The sequence below is a fragment of the Photinus pyralis genome, unplaced genomic scaffold (assembly GCF_008802855.1).
Source record: "Photinus pyralis isolate 1611_PpyrPB1 unplaced genomic scaffold, Ppyr1.3 Ppyr1.4_LG5, whole genome shotgun sequence".
NCBI classification, from domain to species: domain Eukaryota; kingdom Metazoa; phylum Arthropoda; class Insecta; order Coleoptera; family Lampyridae; genus Photinus; species Photinus pyralis.
Genome location: NW_022170596.1, coordinates 48,438,914 through 48,454,207, shown reverse-complemented (window position 1 = coordinate 48,454,207; position 15,294 = coordinate 48,438,914). Strand labels below are relative to the sequence as shown.

At 36.9% G+C, this 15,294-nt stretch overlaps 2 protein-coding genes across 2 annotated transcripts; both read left to right on the top strand.

Moving 5' to 3' along the window:
• Positions 1–732: 732 nt before the first annotated feature.
• On the top strand, positions 733–3,011 carry LOC116171144 (uncharacterized protein K02A2.6-like). The gene is made up of 2 exons (XM_031487832.1): positions 733–2,450; positions 2,549–3,011. Exon 1 carries the CDS (start codon positions 1,059–1,061, stop codon positions 2,148–2,150), a length of 1,092 nt encoding a protein of 363 aa, XP_031343692.1. The 5' UTR covers positions 733–1,058; the 3' UTR covers positions 2,151–2,450; positions 2,549–3,011.
• Positions 3,012–10,379: 7,368 nt separating this feature from the next.
• LOC116171146 lies at positions 10,380–14,821 on the top strand. Its single transcript, XM_031487833.1, has 3 exons — positions 10,380–10,572; positions 10,857–11,679; positions 13,498–14,821. Exons 1-2 carry the CDS (start codon positions 10,494–10,496, stop codon positions 11,660–11,662), a joined length of 885 nt encoding a protein of 294 aa, XP_031343693.1. The 5' UTR covers positions 10,380–10,493; the 3' UTR covers positions 11,663–11,679; positions 13,498–14,821.
• Positions 14,822–15,294: the final 473 nt, after the last annotated feature.

Sequence of the window (15,294 nt, the reverse complement as noted above, 5' to 3'; positions counted from 1 at the left end):
GTTGAAGCTAACCCTTGACAGGTTACGTACAAGGGGCTTACATTTGAATAAAAGGAAGTGCGAGTTCTTCAAGAAATCAATCAATTATTTGGGTCATGTAATTGATGAATCAGGATTACATGCCATGCCGGACAAAATTGACTCAATCAAAAACGCTCCTCAGCCTAAAGACGTACAGGGGGTACGGAAGTTACTCGGGTTGATAAATTACTATCACAGGTTCCTTCCAAATGTGTCTTCGAAACTGGCACCTTTATACGCATTACTTGTCAAGAATGCAAAATTTGTATGGTCCAAAGAATGTGAAACAGCATTTCGTCAAATTAAGGAAGAACTCGTTAGTCCAAAGGTTCTTACACATTTTAATATGGAACTAGCATTAGTTCTAGCCACAGACGCTGGACCAGAAGGATTAGGCGCCGTACTGTCACACAGATATCCTGACGGAGCAGAAAGACCTATTGCTTTCGCGTCAAGGTCTTTGTCCAAAAGTGAAAAATCGTACAGTCACATAAACAAGGAAGCAACAGCAATAATTTGGGGTCTTAAGCATTTTTTCCAATATTTGTTATGGTCGAAAATTTATTCTTGTTACGGATAATAAGCCGCTTACAGCAATTTTTCATCCAAACAAGGAAATGCCTGCTACATCCGCCACCAGGATGTTGCATTATGCAAACTTTTTATCTGGATTTGATTACCAAATCGAGTATAGGCGAAATGAAGATCATGCCAATGCTGACTACCTTTCAAGATTTCCTTTACCCACAGAAATCGATGGAAAAGAAATCAATACAGAATCCGTTCTACAAATTCACCAAATCGACCTACTTCCAGTGACCCAGAAAGAAATTAAAAATCAAACGCTAAAGGATCCAGAGCTTAAAAATTTATATTTATCTCTACAAGCTGGTAACTTGTTACCAACAGGCTATTCGCAAACCGAATTTGAATTGTTGGACGGTTGTATTTTTAAGGGAATACGGGTTGTCATACCAAAATCTTTACAACACAAAATTTTACAAGAACTTCATAGTGCTCACGTTGGCATTGTTAAAATGAAGGCACTCGCGCGTAGCTATGTATGGTGGAAAGGAATAGACTCCGACATTGAAGCACTGAGCAAACATTGCATGCATTGTTCGAATGTAGCAAACTCGCCTGCCAAAGTATACCATCCTTGGGAATATGCATCATCCCCATGGCAACGTATCCATATTGACTACCTAGGACCTTTTATGAACACTTACATCCTTATTATCGTAGATGCTTACACAAAATGGATAGAGGCAATACCGATGAAAAATATTACTGCAAATGCTACAATACGCATTCTTCGTGACATCTTCTCTCGTTTTGGATTACCAGTTACAGTAGTATCGGATAATGGCAGCCAACTGAAATCGACAGAATTTGAAATGTTTTTAAAATCAAATGGAATTCACCACAAATGCATCGCACCTTATCACCCTGCGACAAATGGACAAGCTGAACGATATGTCCAAGTGGTAAAAAAGGGATTGCGCAGTATGATGAACGAACCGGGAGATCTACATTTTAAATTATGTCAACTTTTACTGCAGTATAGGAAGTTACCAAATTCAACCACAGGTATAAGCCCTGCAGAACTGATGTTCAAAAGACCCATAAGGACCAAGATCGATCTAGTGAAACGAAATGTAAAATCGGAACAGGATAATAGAGAAAGGAGAATATGTATGGCTCGGAAATTCAGCATTGGTGACAGGGTTCAAGTGAGGTGTTACGCTAACAAGGTCTATAAATGGAAATATGGCGTGGTAACATCACAAACAGGACATCTACATTATAACGTTATTGTAGATGGAATTGTACATAACTACCATGTGGATCAAATGAAAGCAACCGCAGTAGAAAACCGGCAATATGTTCCAACCAAAGAAATTCAGGAGCCTCAAGTAAAACCTAAAATTGAACCACCACCTACAGAGGTAGAGTCCGAAGGATTACCAGTACCTGAAGGAAATCATGGACCCAATGATACAATTCCAATTTTGGATGCAACGATACCTACAAGTTCAGCGGAAGAACCAATTGAACGTGAACAGGGATCAACTATTCCACGAAGGTCGACCCGAACAAGGAAACCACCAACCAGATTAGACTTGTAATATTATTTTCTTTCAGAAATAATTAGTTCTTTCTCATGTTACTCATTTATACCATTGTAATGAATTATTCTTTGTGGGGAAGAGTGTTATATATATGTGTACGTAGACGGAACGGGAGACACAGAGGAAATGACATGTACTTTTTAGGTTATGCTTTTTTACTGACTTACTATGAAATATATTAAGTGTACAAACGAATACTGGTATTCTGAATTATTCGACTTGAAGACTACGTGCCGAACATAACAAAATCCACTACAGGATATAATTCAGCATAGTTCGAACAAATTAAACTAAAAAGTTAGTATGTATACTTTATCGTCAAGAAAGAGTGGGTGTTATTTGCTTCGACGAAATGTTCAGAATCGCCATCATGTTCATCTTCTGCATTTTTTCAGTCGTCATTAGAAAACTCCATCTTAGACATTGAAGTTGATAACACTAGGTACATTACTGGAAGAGTGAGTTGATCTACTTTGCGATCGAAAAGTTTAATTGCACACGATGTGAACAGCTTCTCAGAAAACCACATCAAACCATAATGACGCCAAGGAACTATTAATTTTACACAAATCCTTTGAAAATAGGAAAAAACGCTGTGGCATCGGCCATATCTGTTAAATTGTTGCTAAGAACTTTAAATTTTGTAAATGGTCTTTGTAATACTATTAAGAGTAGTTCAAACAAAAATGTACAGAATCAAAAATTAAACGAATGAAACGTCATAAATTTGCTTGCGTTCATATGTCGTCCCATTCGACGTCATCATTAGTACGTGCATTGCAATGTGTTTAATAAGTTGCCTATTTAACGCAAATATTCGCTACAGTAAGCGGCTGCCATTTTTCCCTATTTCTCCGTTTGTCTATAGTGTATAAAGTCAATGGTTATATACTCTTAAATTAAGAGTTGGTTGAATTCGCTTCGAGATTAAAATTCGACCATCCGACAATCGTTTATTATACCACACGATATATTAATTATTTACGCCGTACCTATATCTACTGTACCTAAATATGTGAGCTGCCAAGCTGTGATGAATAACATCGATTTCCAATACATAAAAATAATTCAATCCACAAATTTCAAATTGGATTTACTTATACACGACGGTCTATTCCACATGTTAAAATAAACGTGTGTTTTGCGCCAAACAAATACCTATCTACCTAATACCGCATAATCCTTCAACGAATTCGTTTTAAATGGAAAACATAAAATTGATTAAGGCACTGACTATCTATAGGTACAACTTTTTATACATTTTACGGGTGCAATTATGGGAAAAGGCTTGATCTCGCTAATATGTTGTACTTTCAGCCAGATGTGACTGCAATTAGGTTAGGTATATTCTACAGAGTGTAGGTGCGGTTAATTGATAAATCTACATTCATACCCTCGTCACTTGGCGTATTTCACGAGGTAGTTTGTACCAATTAAAAACCTGCTTCCCAAGTGATGCTCCTAAATCCGGAAGTTTAACGCCTGACATAGAACCTGAAATGCTTTGCTAATCGTATTTATTATTCAGTATTTAATTTTCCACCATTTTGTTTCGCAATTCCGTCTGTCCAATTAATATCATTAGCTGTCTGCCTAAGTACACCTCAGAACTCAACCATTAAATGAGGAACTTGCGTACATAACGGATCATCTCGTCTAGTCTCGTTTGGTCTCGACATACTAGGCACCAAGAAGGCACGACAAGTAAATAGGTATATGTTATTCTCAATAGCCGAAATCGGACAGTGTCCGAAATTTATACCCATTACGTGTTGTGAGCAGTGCAGTTTACCCACAATGCGACAAGAGTCTAGTTTCCGAAGAATGGGTAAAAAAATTTAACCAAAACGTGTTGTCGGAAATTAAAGTACACGGCCCCAAAAGGGAAACCAAAATCACTTAAATAATAAATTGCTTAACAGAGTTGAAATTCTAAAATATTATAATTATATTTGCCCTCAGCTTCTAAATGACAAGAGCTTTAAAAAAAATTTGACTCCAATATGCTAATTAGAGCTTATTATGCAGTGGTCTACCCACACTTGAGCTACAACATTGCTTGTTGGGGATCGAGCAGGCAAGCATACAGACTTCATTCTTCAAAAACGCATACCTAATTCGTCTGATATGCAACCTCCCATATTTAGAAACGTGTAAATACACCTTCGTAAAATTTAAAATCTTACCATTGCCCTGTATTTACATCCAAAAATTTCTTTATTATGTGCATAAAAACATTAAGAAATTTGATACAGTAGGAAAAATGCATGAACACAACACAAGAGGGAAACAATTCGCAATTCGCAAACACAACCATACCTACTAATCTCCTCCCAAAACATTTAAGAAATCTCAACCTTCACGAATTCAAAACTAGTCTTAAAAAAATATTACAAAGCAACTCAATTTATTCTGTACAGGAATTCAAAGAACATATTGCTATTCTAGGTTCGCTTGATATTTTATAGTATAGTCTATATATACAGTTTTTATGTCGTTTGTTTATCCTAATATGTTTGTTATATAATATCCTTTGACGTTTCGATAATTGTAATTCACAATTCTAAGAATAAATCACTATTATTATTAGCTTTCGGACGCAACAAAAATAATTGAAATATTTTAACGTGAACGGATGCAAACTGCGGATTAATTACAGCGTTCGTTTACGGTAGCGGAGGCTGAAACACCTCTAGAACCTCCTTTCATCCTCCTTTCGTTACTTTCTGAAGATTTAAGAACTATCCTATTATAATGACAGTTCATAATAACTTCATTCTGAACCTTTCCTTTCAACATCATTTCCTACTTCTACTGCAGATAAAAATGAATATGAGTTTCAAATGTTCATAATCTCGGCCAACAGTCCCCATAGCCATAAAATGCGAAATTGGATACGAGTTGTACCCCGTTAATTTAATCCAATTAATTTCGAGGATTACGAGTCGAACGCAACTGGATAATTATTTTCGGAAACGGACAGGTAAATAATTTCGTAAAATAAGTTACTCAAGGTGAAATACACGGAATGAATTGGTAAAGCTTATTGTGGTTCGAATGAACTGACGAATTAACTCCGCGGTAGCCTTCTTTTTAATCTTCAAATTCCGTTTTTTTTCAGAATATCTCGAACCTATTAAAGGCGAAAGCAATTCGAGTTAATTGATTCCACAGCTCATTCGGGGTGCGTTTTTTAATTACAAGACTTTTACGCCCTACGGTCGTTCGCGAAATGAAAAAAGCGTGCTCGTTACAATTGCAGATGGAATTATCTCAATTATTTCGTTATATTCAATGCAATTAAAACTGTTCCTTAAAAGTAACTATCAACGACATAATTATAATTGATGGAAAGGTGCTTTTTTATGTGAATATGAAAAATTGATTTGTATGTGACATTGCTACTTCTGTCGCAAGAAAAATATTAAAATGAATAAGTTATTGCGGTCCTCATTACAAGGGAACAATGAGAAAAGATGGAGGATTAAAAAAATGTGATAAATTTTTAATGCATTTTTAGCAATGAAAGGCGACGCTTCAGATAATTTTTCCAACCTTCATTCAGTAATATTCGAAAGAACAATGAGAACCGTGAGATAAAATCATAGATGCGATGAATGAAGAAAGTTCAGAAAAATGCTTCTTTCTTTTCGGTGGTGGAGGTACTGGGAAAACATTTGTGTATAAAGCCCTTACATCAAAAATTTTGGGCGGTCGTGGTTTTTCCAGATCAGTGACTCCAACACGTTTGGCTCCAACTTTAAGAGGAGGAAAGGAAAAAGGAAATATCTATATGTCGCGTATATCTTCTTAAAACTGTGGACAGAAATTTACAACTACTGTCGAAGTGCACCGAGCCGTTTGGTGGATTACCAATAGTAGTTGGTGGAGTTGGTCAATAAGCGCCAGTTGGGGTACATGGAAGACGTGTAGTCGTCGTCGAAGCTTGCGTCAAGAGTGGGGATGTTTGGAACAATTTTTATGAGTTACATGTGATCCAAAACATGCGTGATCTGGAATCACAGAATAGAGACTTGATTCTGAATTTATGAAGCTCAACCCACAACTATTGACGAAAGATATAGTTACAGCTGTATTCAATGAAGACATACATACATGAACTGACTCCGACGGTCTTGCTTCGAGAGTAAGCGAAAGATTAGTAAATATGTTGAATGGCGATATCACGACATATTAAGAGATATGCCTGTCTGTACTAGAGAAACATGTGATTAAAATTTAAAAAAGATATCTTCATAAATAGTATGATATTACGCAGTTTGCGCATGCGCACATCTGATTTTCATAATATGCGACGTCCTCGTTTTTATTCGAAGAATTTTTGGTTAAAATTTAAAACAAGTAAAAAGGTTTTCGTCGTAAGGCAAGTAACTTCAGCGCATTTTCCATGCATTGATCAGTACTTCTCAAAAGGCCATAGCTACGCGCTCTATGTTTTTGTTTACTAGAAGCATCAATGGTTAAAATGTCAAAGAAACATTTTGATACACTGCACTGCACAGAATGCGCATAGACTGCGTATGCGCACATTTAATGTTTACAATATAAGAAATGTTTGTCTTTAACAGAAGCATCCGTGAGTAAATTTCAATAAGATATCTTGATAAATAAGATAGTTGATATTGCATGCACACTTAATCGCCAGAGCTATAAGCTACCGAATTCAAACATAACTAAATACATTGTAAACTGTAGGAGTAGTTAAGGCCTCGGATGGACGGACGTACGGATAAAGTGACCATAATAGTATCTACCTTCCAACATGAGTTGGAAAATGCACAAAAGGACAGCTATGTAATGCTGTCGAGAAACTTGAATTCAAAACGACTTTGCAATGGCACAAGTCTCCATTGTGCCAGCTGGAGGCTGTTTTGTATTAGCTTGAACCCGCAATCAACTCAATTTTCTAATTACCAATAAAGATCACATCATTCAATTTCTAGCGCACTCGTACAACTGTACAACTCGCCTTGCGTTGATTTTGTTTTAAAACAACTTTACTTAGACTACGTGCATAATTACACTGACCACAGTTTAAACACTATGTAGGTATTCTTCCATGTGTCGTACTTTAACATATGACGATTTAAAGTTTACTTACTATTTGTGGCATCTCTAATGTGAATGTGAATGTGAATATGCCGCTTTAAAGTTATGCTATTGTTGGTTACAAAATTGCACTGATCACATTTAAATCACTTAAAAGTAACGTAATACAATTTGACGTTTTAAACTATCCTTGCTTGTTAAGGTGTAATTACATTGATTGCAAATGAAATTTTTGCAAGTGAATTTACTTTTACAGCCGTAAAAACTACAATATTGATTACTTTTGGCAATTGTAAATAAACAAAATGGCAGTTTTAACCAACCAACAGTAATTACAATGTCTGCCACCAAAGGTCTCATTGTTAATCTGACGCGAATTTAGTTTTAAAATATTTCAATGGCCACCATTTTGGGAAAAAATGTGCACTTAAAATTCACTGCCCCCTTTCTTGAACAATTGTAGATTTTAATAATAGAAATGGTCCTACGTGGACAATTAAAAAATTAGGACAACCGATTTTGGTAAAACTATCAAACGGTGGTGCATTAGATGACTGACCATTTTCAGTCAATGACTGCATACAATATTTCATTGCTCATCTCCACGCAGCTGATTGTGTGTGCCATCAGCCATGTAGCGTCAATTTCCGTACCAGGTAAAGATTGTCTGAACGATATATGCAAAAAATGATTGGGAAGAAACCTACATTAGGACGCCCACAAACGAACATCACGTATCAGCTTTTTTGCAAACATGCAGCTATTTTCAAAGGAACGACGAGGAACAGCTAAAGGTATCAGGTCTGATAAGTGGAAAAGTGTAGGATTTCATGTGTGGGTCTATGAGCGGGTAGTACAAGTTAATTGAACACTTTGGAGGAAGTATTGTTATCTCTAGAAGTGAAGGCTCAATAGATGTTGACACTACGTGGAAGTGCTGATGTAATCCTCAGACTGTATTATAGGTATATAGAAAGGATAAAGCTATGCAGATAAACAAAAGATACCGTAAGTCTATATATACAACTAGCAGAGACATAATATACCCTAGAAATTCCGATCAGTTCCGATGAGATTCGAAAAAAACCAAAATGAACCATCTATGTTTTTATAGAGATAATACTCAAACGACAGTGAAAACACGGAAATTCATAAACTCGTTCAAAAATGTAAAAACATTTGAGTATGAATTAGTCACAAGCTCCTAGCGAGTTCATAATTTTGTGGTATCTGTCCGTCCGTCCGTTAGCACGATATCTCGAAAACAAATGCACCGATTACTATCAAATTTTGTAGATGGGTCCTTTATCAAATTTGCCCATCGTGAATTGGCAATGTAGGCCAAAAAATAAGGTAGGCTCTTTTGACATCTCCGTTAGTTATGAACCTCGTTATGAACAGAATTGCACGAAATTTAAAATGAGCATAGCTTTAGCCATATAATACGCACGAGCTCGTTTGCTATATTTGTTTAATTTATTACAAAATAAGTCGCTATTCTATATTTTTTAGCAATGAACGCCACTGAAGGTCTAAATTACTTTCCAAACTCATTCAGCTTTCTGCTTTCAATGACCTTTGTTGGCAAGGATATAATAAACGCTGAAAGTAGCCTGAATTGGTCAGTGTGTAATAAAATGTGTGCTCGGCCCCGCCCAGGTCAGTATTAGAACATTTTCACTTAGGACAATTACATCATCATTTTCTTTCAAGATACCTCATAGACACGTATAAGTAAAGATTAAATATGATGAATTGTGGAAAACAGTAAAATCAGTTTAATTGTTGTTCAAGAATGGAAAATTACCATTACTTTGAATTGAAATAATGTTTTTATTTGTTCTTTTAAGTCTAATGTGTAATAAAGTTTTAGCTAATGTATAATAGGCAAATTGATTTTGTATTTTATACATCTTTGTCAAATTTCACTGAAATAACAAAGTTATGAATTTTTTTGGACAATTTAACTCATGTATAAGCCGCAGTGTAATTGTCACCTTGACAGCGGCAAAAGTTACCTGCAACTTTTCCAGCGACAAATGCACTATTGAATTTCTTGTTCGTTAAATTGTCCTGCCGAATTACACTCGAGGTTTGTATTGAAACCGAGTAAATTTGTGTTGTTGCAATTCAAATCTGTTGCCTTTTAGCAATTCAATTCGAAAAACTGTCAACTTAAAAATGTTCCACCTTCAGTGTCGCATTTTTATTAGTTGACAGTTTTTCTCGTCTAATTGCTAGGCAACAGATTTTCAATACCTAAACAACCCAAATCTACTCGCTAAAATACAAACCTCTTGTGCAATTATATTCGCGCTCCGCCCTCTATGATCTAAGACATGTAGTAGGCTTCCTGCGTACAAACCATCACATTTTAAAGAAACTAAATCCTCCCAAGCGCCTCCGTTGTCGGTAGGGAAGAACTCATTGTGTTTTTTTGTGTAACAAACGCCACATTGTTTTTAGTTTACGTAAATTATCTGATTTCATCCGGATTTTCTACGGTTTTAATTATATTTTTACACCGTTTTAATTAACGTTGTTGGTGTGAATTTTAAGTGTTTAAGTTATTTATGATGGATCACGAGGATGACTCCTCTTCTTCTGCTTCACGTGATCGTGAAAATTTTAGCGAGCGTGATTTACTCTCACGTATCAAGCGACTGGAAAAGAAGCTAAAAAGGAAAAAACGTCGGCGCAATAGACGTTCACGGTCTCGCTCCAGGGCGTCGATTCCCGAAGATGTGCTTTGTTCACATCGACTGACCTTGATGTGAACGTGAATGTCACTGCATTCTCGAACCTACCACATCGAGCGAAAAGTTGATCGAACGCAACGACTGGTCTAGACCACTCGTTGCGTGAAAGTCATGCGCAGTTCCAGCTACAGGACGGATCTTGCAGCTGTTTTGCTATAGAGGTTATTCAGTGCCCTAACCTATAAATTCACATATTTTCTGTGAAATAAAACATGGAATTGTTCGAGGATTTTCTGGTTATTAATAACAGTATCCTTAATGCAAAAACGAAACAAAATACAAAACTGACAAATGACAGTTCAATTCTTGTCTGTGATTGGTTAGCGCATACAGTTTGTTCGCGATTCGGGAATGCAGCTAAACTTGAACTTATCCCTATCGTATACGATCATGACGTCATGGCAGCCAGTCACATCACATGCACATCACGGAGCATATCGACTAACTTCGGGAATCGATACCCAGGTCTTTACATCACTCATCGAGACAACGTAGAACATCTTCGGTTGAGATGGGTTCACCTGTTGAAATTGAAAGCCGTCCTGCTTCTAGCCTTGATACTCCACAGATTGCTTCTGTTTCTAATATGGGTAAATGTAAATTTTTTTTTTTTACATTTTGTTTTAGATACTGTTTGCGGTGCTTACAAAATTTTACACTTAAGCTATAAGCTTCATGGAGCATTCAATTATGTTATAAACATAATTTCCAACAGCATAGTTGTTGGTTCCTTTTGTCTTGTCAAGGGCCGTTACTGGGTCCTGTTAGCTATAAGCTTTTAAATAAATTGTGCTATAAGCATAATTTCCAACGACATAGTTGTTGGTTATTCACATTAAAGTCGATATTTGGTCCTAATTGAGACACTTTTCAGGGTCTCTTAATGACATACTGCCATTGCCACAGCCTGAAATGACTGAGAAACAGGAATCTCTTTCGGAGAATATTCTTGCCTTATTAGGTGAAACATCTTCAGCTACAAATATTGGAACTGCGATTCATCCAGAAGTTGCAGTGAGGTGGAATCGAATTTTGAAGGATGGATTATCAGATGATGTTCGTAAAGGACTCCTTCAGAAATACCCACCATTAGCGAATGTGACTAATGTACCAAAATTGAATCTCGAGGTACGAGGTGCTCTTTCGGAAGCAGCAGTACAGAGAGATGAAAGACTTATTTTAAAACAGCAGCAAATTTCAAGTTGCATAGCAGCACTGGGTCCCCTCGTCTCTCATTTTTTGGAGGGAATTGACACAAACAACTCGCTTCTGGAAACAGCAAGTGATGCAGGTCGACTGCTAGCTGATCTGTTTCATTCAGAATCCATGTCGAGAAAAATTTTGTCGTCATCGGGACTGAACAATAAGCTACGTAATACGGTTCTCTCTGGCTCAAATGACGAGTGGTTGTTTGGTACCGATCTTGGAGAGCGGATTAAATCTGCAAAAGTATTGGAAAGGTCTTCCGCCGAACTAAAAACTAAGACTCCATCGGCCAAACCGTCTACCAGCTATAATTTAAACTCCAAACGTCCGTCCTTTTTTCCACCTCGTCGAATTCAGAAAGTTCCCTTCAAACAGGACGGACGACGACAAGCCTCACAGAAGGGACATCTTCCTCGGTCGTCAGGAAGGAATTACAGACGCCCTTACAAGAAAGACGATGCGAAGAAATATTGAATACGACAGTCAGCAATGTAAGTAAAAATACTACACATGCTGGTCGTTTAGCCCTTTTTGTTGCGGAGTGGTCTAAAATTACATCAGACCCTATTCTTTTGAGTTGGATCAGAGGGTATCGCATTCCATTTACTCAAAAGATACTTTCATGCCCTAGCCCTGCTGAAAAATCGTGGACATCAACAGAAATATTAGAAATCAATACAGCTTTGTCACATCTATTAGAAATTGGAGCAATTCGTAGGTGTTCTCCATGTAAACAACAATTTCTGTCTTCTATTTTCTTAGTACCTAAGCCAGACGGTTCAAAACGTCTTATTTTAAATTTAAAAAAGTTAAATAGTTTTATACGTGTGCAACATTTCAAAATGGAAGATAGAAATGCAGCTAGCAAGCTACTTCACTCTGGATTTTTCATGGCAACTTTAGATCTCAAAGAAGCTTATTTTCTTATACCCATATGTACTGCTCATAGAAAGTTTATTAGATTTCAATTTATGAAAGAATTATATGAATTTCAATGTATACCTTTTGGCTTGTGTACAGCCCCCTATGTATTTACTAAATTGTTAAAACCTATTGTCGCTTACCTGCGATTACTAGGTTTTTCATCGGTAGTTTATTTAGACGATTTTTTGTTAATTGGACGATCTAAAGAGCACTGTACAGAGAATGTTGTTAATACTGTATCCCTTTTAGAATCTCTGGGATTTGTGATAAATTTCGAAAAGAGTAAACTTCAACCCTCTCAGCAGTGTCGGTTTCTAGGTTTTAATTTTGATACTAATTCTTTAACGCTAAGCATTCCTGATGACAAAAGTTTTAAAATTATTTTATTTATTAAGGATGTACTAGCAAAAAAATATGTGTTCTGTTCGTAAGTTTGCACGTTTATTAGGAATGCTTGTGGCAATTTGCCCTGCAGTGCCGTATGGGTGGCTGTATACAAAAAGGTTGGAAAGGGAAAAATTTTTAGGTCTAAGAGGATCCAATAATTACAATCGTCGTTTGACGTTTTCAAATAATTGTCGAAACGATCTGATATGGTGGAAAGATCACATGTCTGAAGCTAGACAATCCCTTTTACCAAAGCGTTACTGTTTAGAAATTTTTAGCGATGCCAGTAATTCAGGTTGGGGTGCAACTTGTAATAAAGAGAAAACCTATGGGTTTTGGACACTGAAAGAACGGTCATATCATATTAATCATTTAGAATTGCTAGCAGCATATTTTGCTTTAAAATGCTTTGCTAGTGACAAATCAAATTGCAGTGTCTTATTAAGAATAGATAATACTACAGCAATTTCCTATATTAATCGTATGGGAGGAGTCCAATACCCTAGGCTCTCTGATATTGCTCGTGAAATCTGGCAGTGGTGCGAATCGCGAAAAATATTTATTTTTGCATCTTACATACCATCTTCTGAAAATATTGAAGCAGATAGAGAATCACGTCATGTGGTCCCTGAAACAGAATGGGAACTAGGTAGTTCTGCATTTGATCAACTTGTAAAAATTTTTGGTTACCCAGACATTGATCTATTTGCAAATAGAATTAACTCAAAATGTAAAACTTTTGTTTCATGGCATAGAGATCCCGATGCCCTTACTGTTGACGCGTTTACAATCTCTTGGTCAAATTTAAAATTTTATGCCTTCCCACCTTTTTCATTAATACTCAGAACTCTGCAAAAAATTATTGCAGACCGAGCTACAGGTATTATTATTGTTCCTCTGTGGAAGACACAGCCATGGTTCCCTACTTTTGTTAGCTTATTAGTTGAGAAACCCTTAGTGTTTTCTCCAGATAGTAATTTATTATGTTCCCCCTTTAGGTGTCTACATCCGCTTGCAAAGACGCTTTCCCTGGTGGCAGGACGTATATCCGGAACACACTCCTCAAGAGAGGAATCCCAATACAAGCTGTAGACGTCATGCTATCATCGGTTACAACTTCTACTATGCGACAGTATTCTACAGGATTGAAACGCTGGTGGTGTTTCTGCGCATCAAGAAACATGGATAATACTGTGCGTGATTTTTCACGCGTATTACTATTTTTATCAGAAGAATTTCAAAGAGGGGCCTCTTATGGAACTCTTAACTCCTACCGATCAGCGCTAGCATTTCTTCTCTCTCCAGCAGTTGCTGTTGACCCAGATATTAAAAGGTTTTTCAAAGGCATCCAATTGTTAAGACCTACTATGCCTCGCTATGAAGCTTCTTGGGACCCTCAAGTGGTGTTAAAGTATTTGTCTAGCCTTGACTCAAATAATATTCCATTGCCTATATTATCTCAAAAGTTAACTACTTTAATAGCCTTAGCCACGGCACAGAGACTGCAAACCTTATCTGTGATTGATGTCCGAAATATAATAGAGCTTCCTAGTGGCATAGAAATAAAGATTCCAGACCGACTAAAAACATCTCGACACTCTACTTTCCAACCAATTTTGTTTTTTCCACACTTTAGAGATAACCCTCAAATCTGTGTAGTACGTAATATTAAAATTTATTTAGAAAAAACGACGTTGCTGAGAGGCTCTTCTAATCATCGCCTTTTATTAACATTAAAAAGACCTTTTCGAGCCGCAACCGCTCAGACCTTGAGTAGGTGGATAAAATGCATTTTACAAAAAAGTGGAATTGAAACTACAGTGTTTACGGCCCACTCTACTCGTCATGCGAGTACGTCAGCAGCAGCACGGAAGGGAGTGCCTTTAGACGTTATTCATAAAACGGCGGGATGGTCTACCACGTCAGCAGTGTTTGCCAAACACTACAATAGACCACTTATTAATAGGAGTGCGTTTGCAACTGCGGTTTTATCGTGATATACGATAGTTTATATAGTAATTTAGTTTAGTTATTTTAATAGTTAGTTGTCAGGTTAATGTAATAAATTCATTAATCAACAATGAGTTTGTGTGTGTCGCTCAAGCTTTAAACATCTACATGTCTTAGATCATAGAGGGCGGAGCGCGAATATAATTATATGATCAAACGAACTTACCTGTTGTGAAGTTCGATCATAATTATATGAAGCGCTCCGCCTGAGATGATCTAACCCTCCCAACCCAGAATGTTAACATTGACTTATACCCAGATCATCTCTGAGCGACACCTAGCTTTAAATAAATGAGTTCTTCCCTACCGACAACGGAGGCGCTTGGGAGGATTTAGTTTCTTTAAAATGTGATGGTTTGTACGCAGGAAGCCTACTACATGTCTTAGATCATCTCAGGCGGAGCGCTTCATATAATTATGATCGAACTTCACAACAGGTAAGTTCGTTTGATCATATAATTATACGTGAAAAATACAAAATTCAACCATCTTGTATTCTGACTGATTTCCTGACCCGGAATGAATGGGGATTTTGAATATGATAAAATAGACACTTTTCACAATAAAATGCAAAAAGAATTATTTGTATGTGAAGTTGTTGGCACGGAAACGGGTACCCTCTGTACCTTAAAAAGGGGTGGACGTGTTGGGTTACTTTTTCGTGCACAATCAAGCACTAACGAAGCACAAACGATTGGCACAAAACATTTCGTTTGTGCCTCCATTACCGTGCTAACTTCACGCACCCGTCACTTTCTTCTCGTGTTATTGCTGATTCTGTGCGG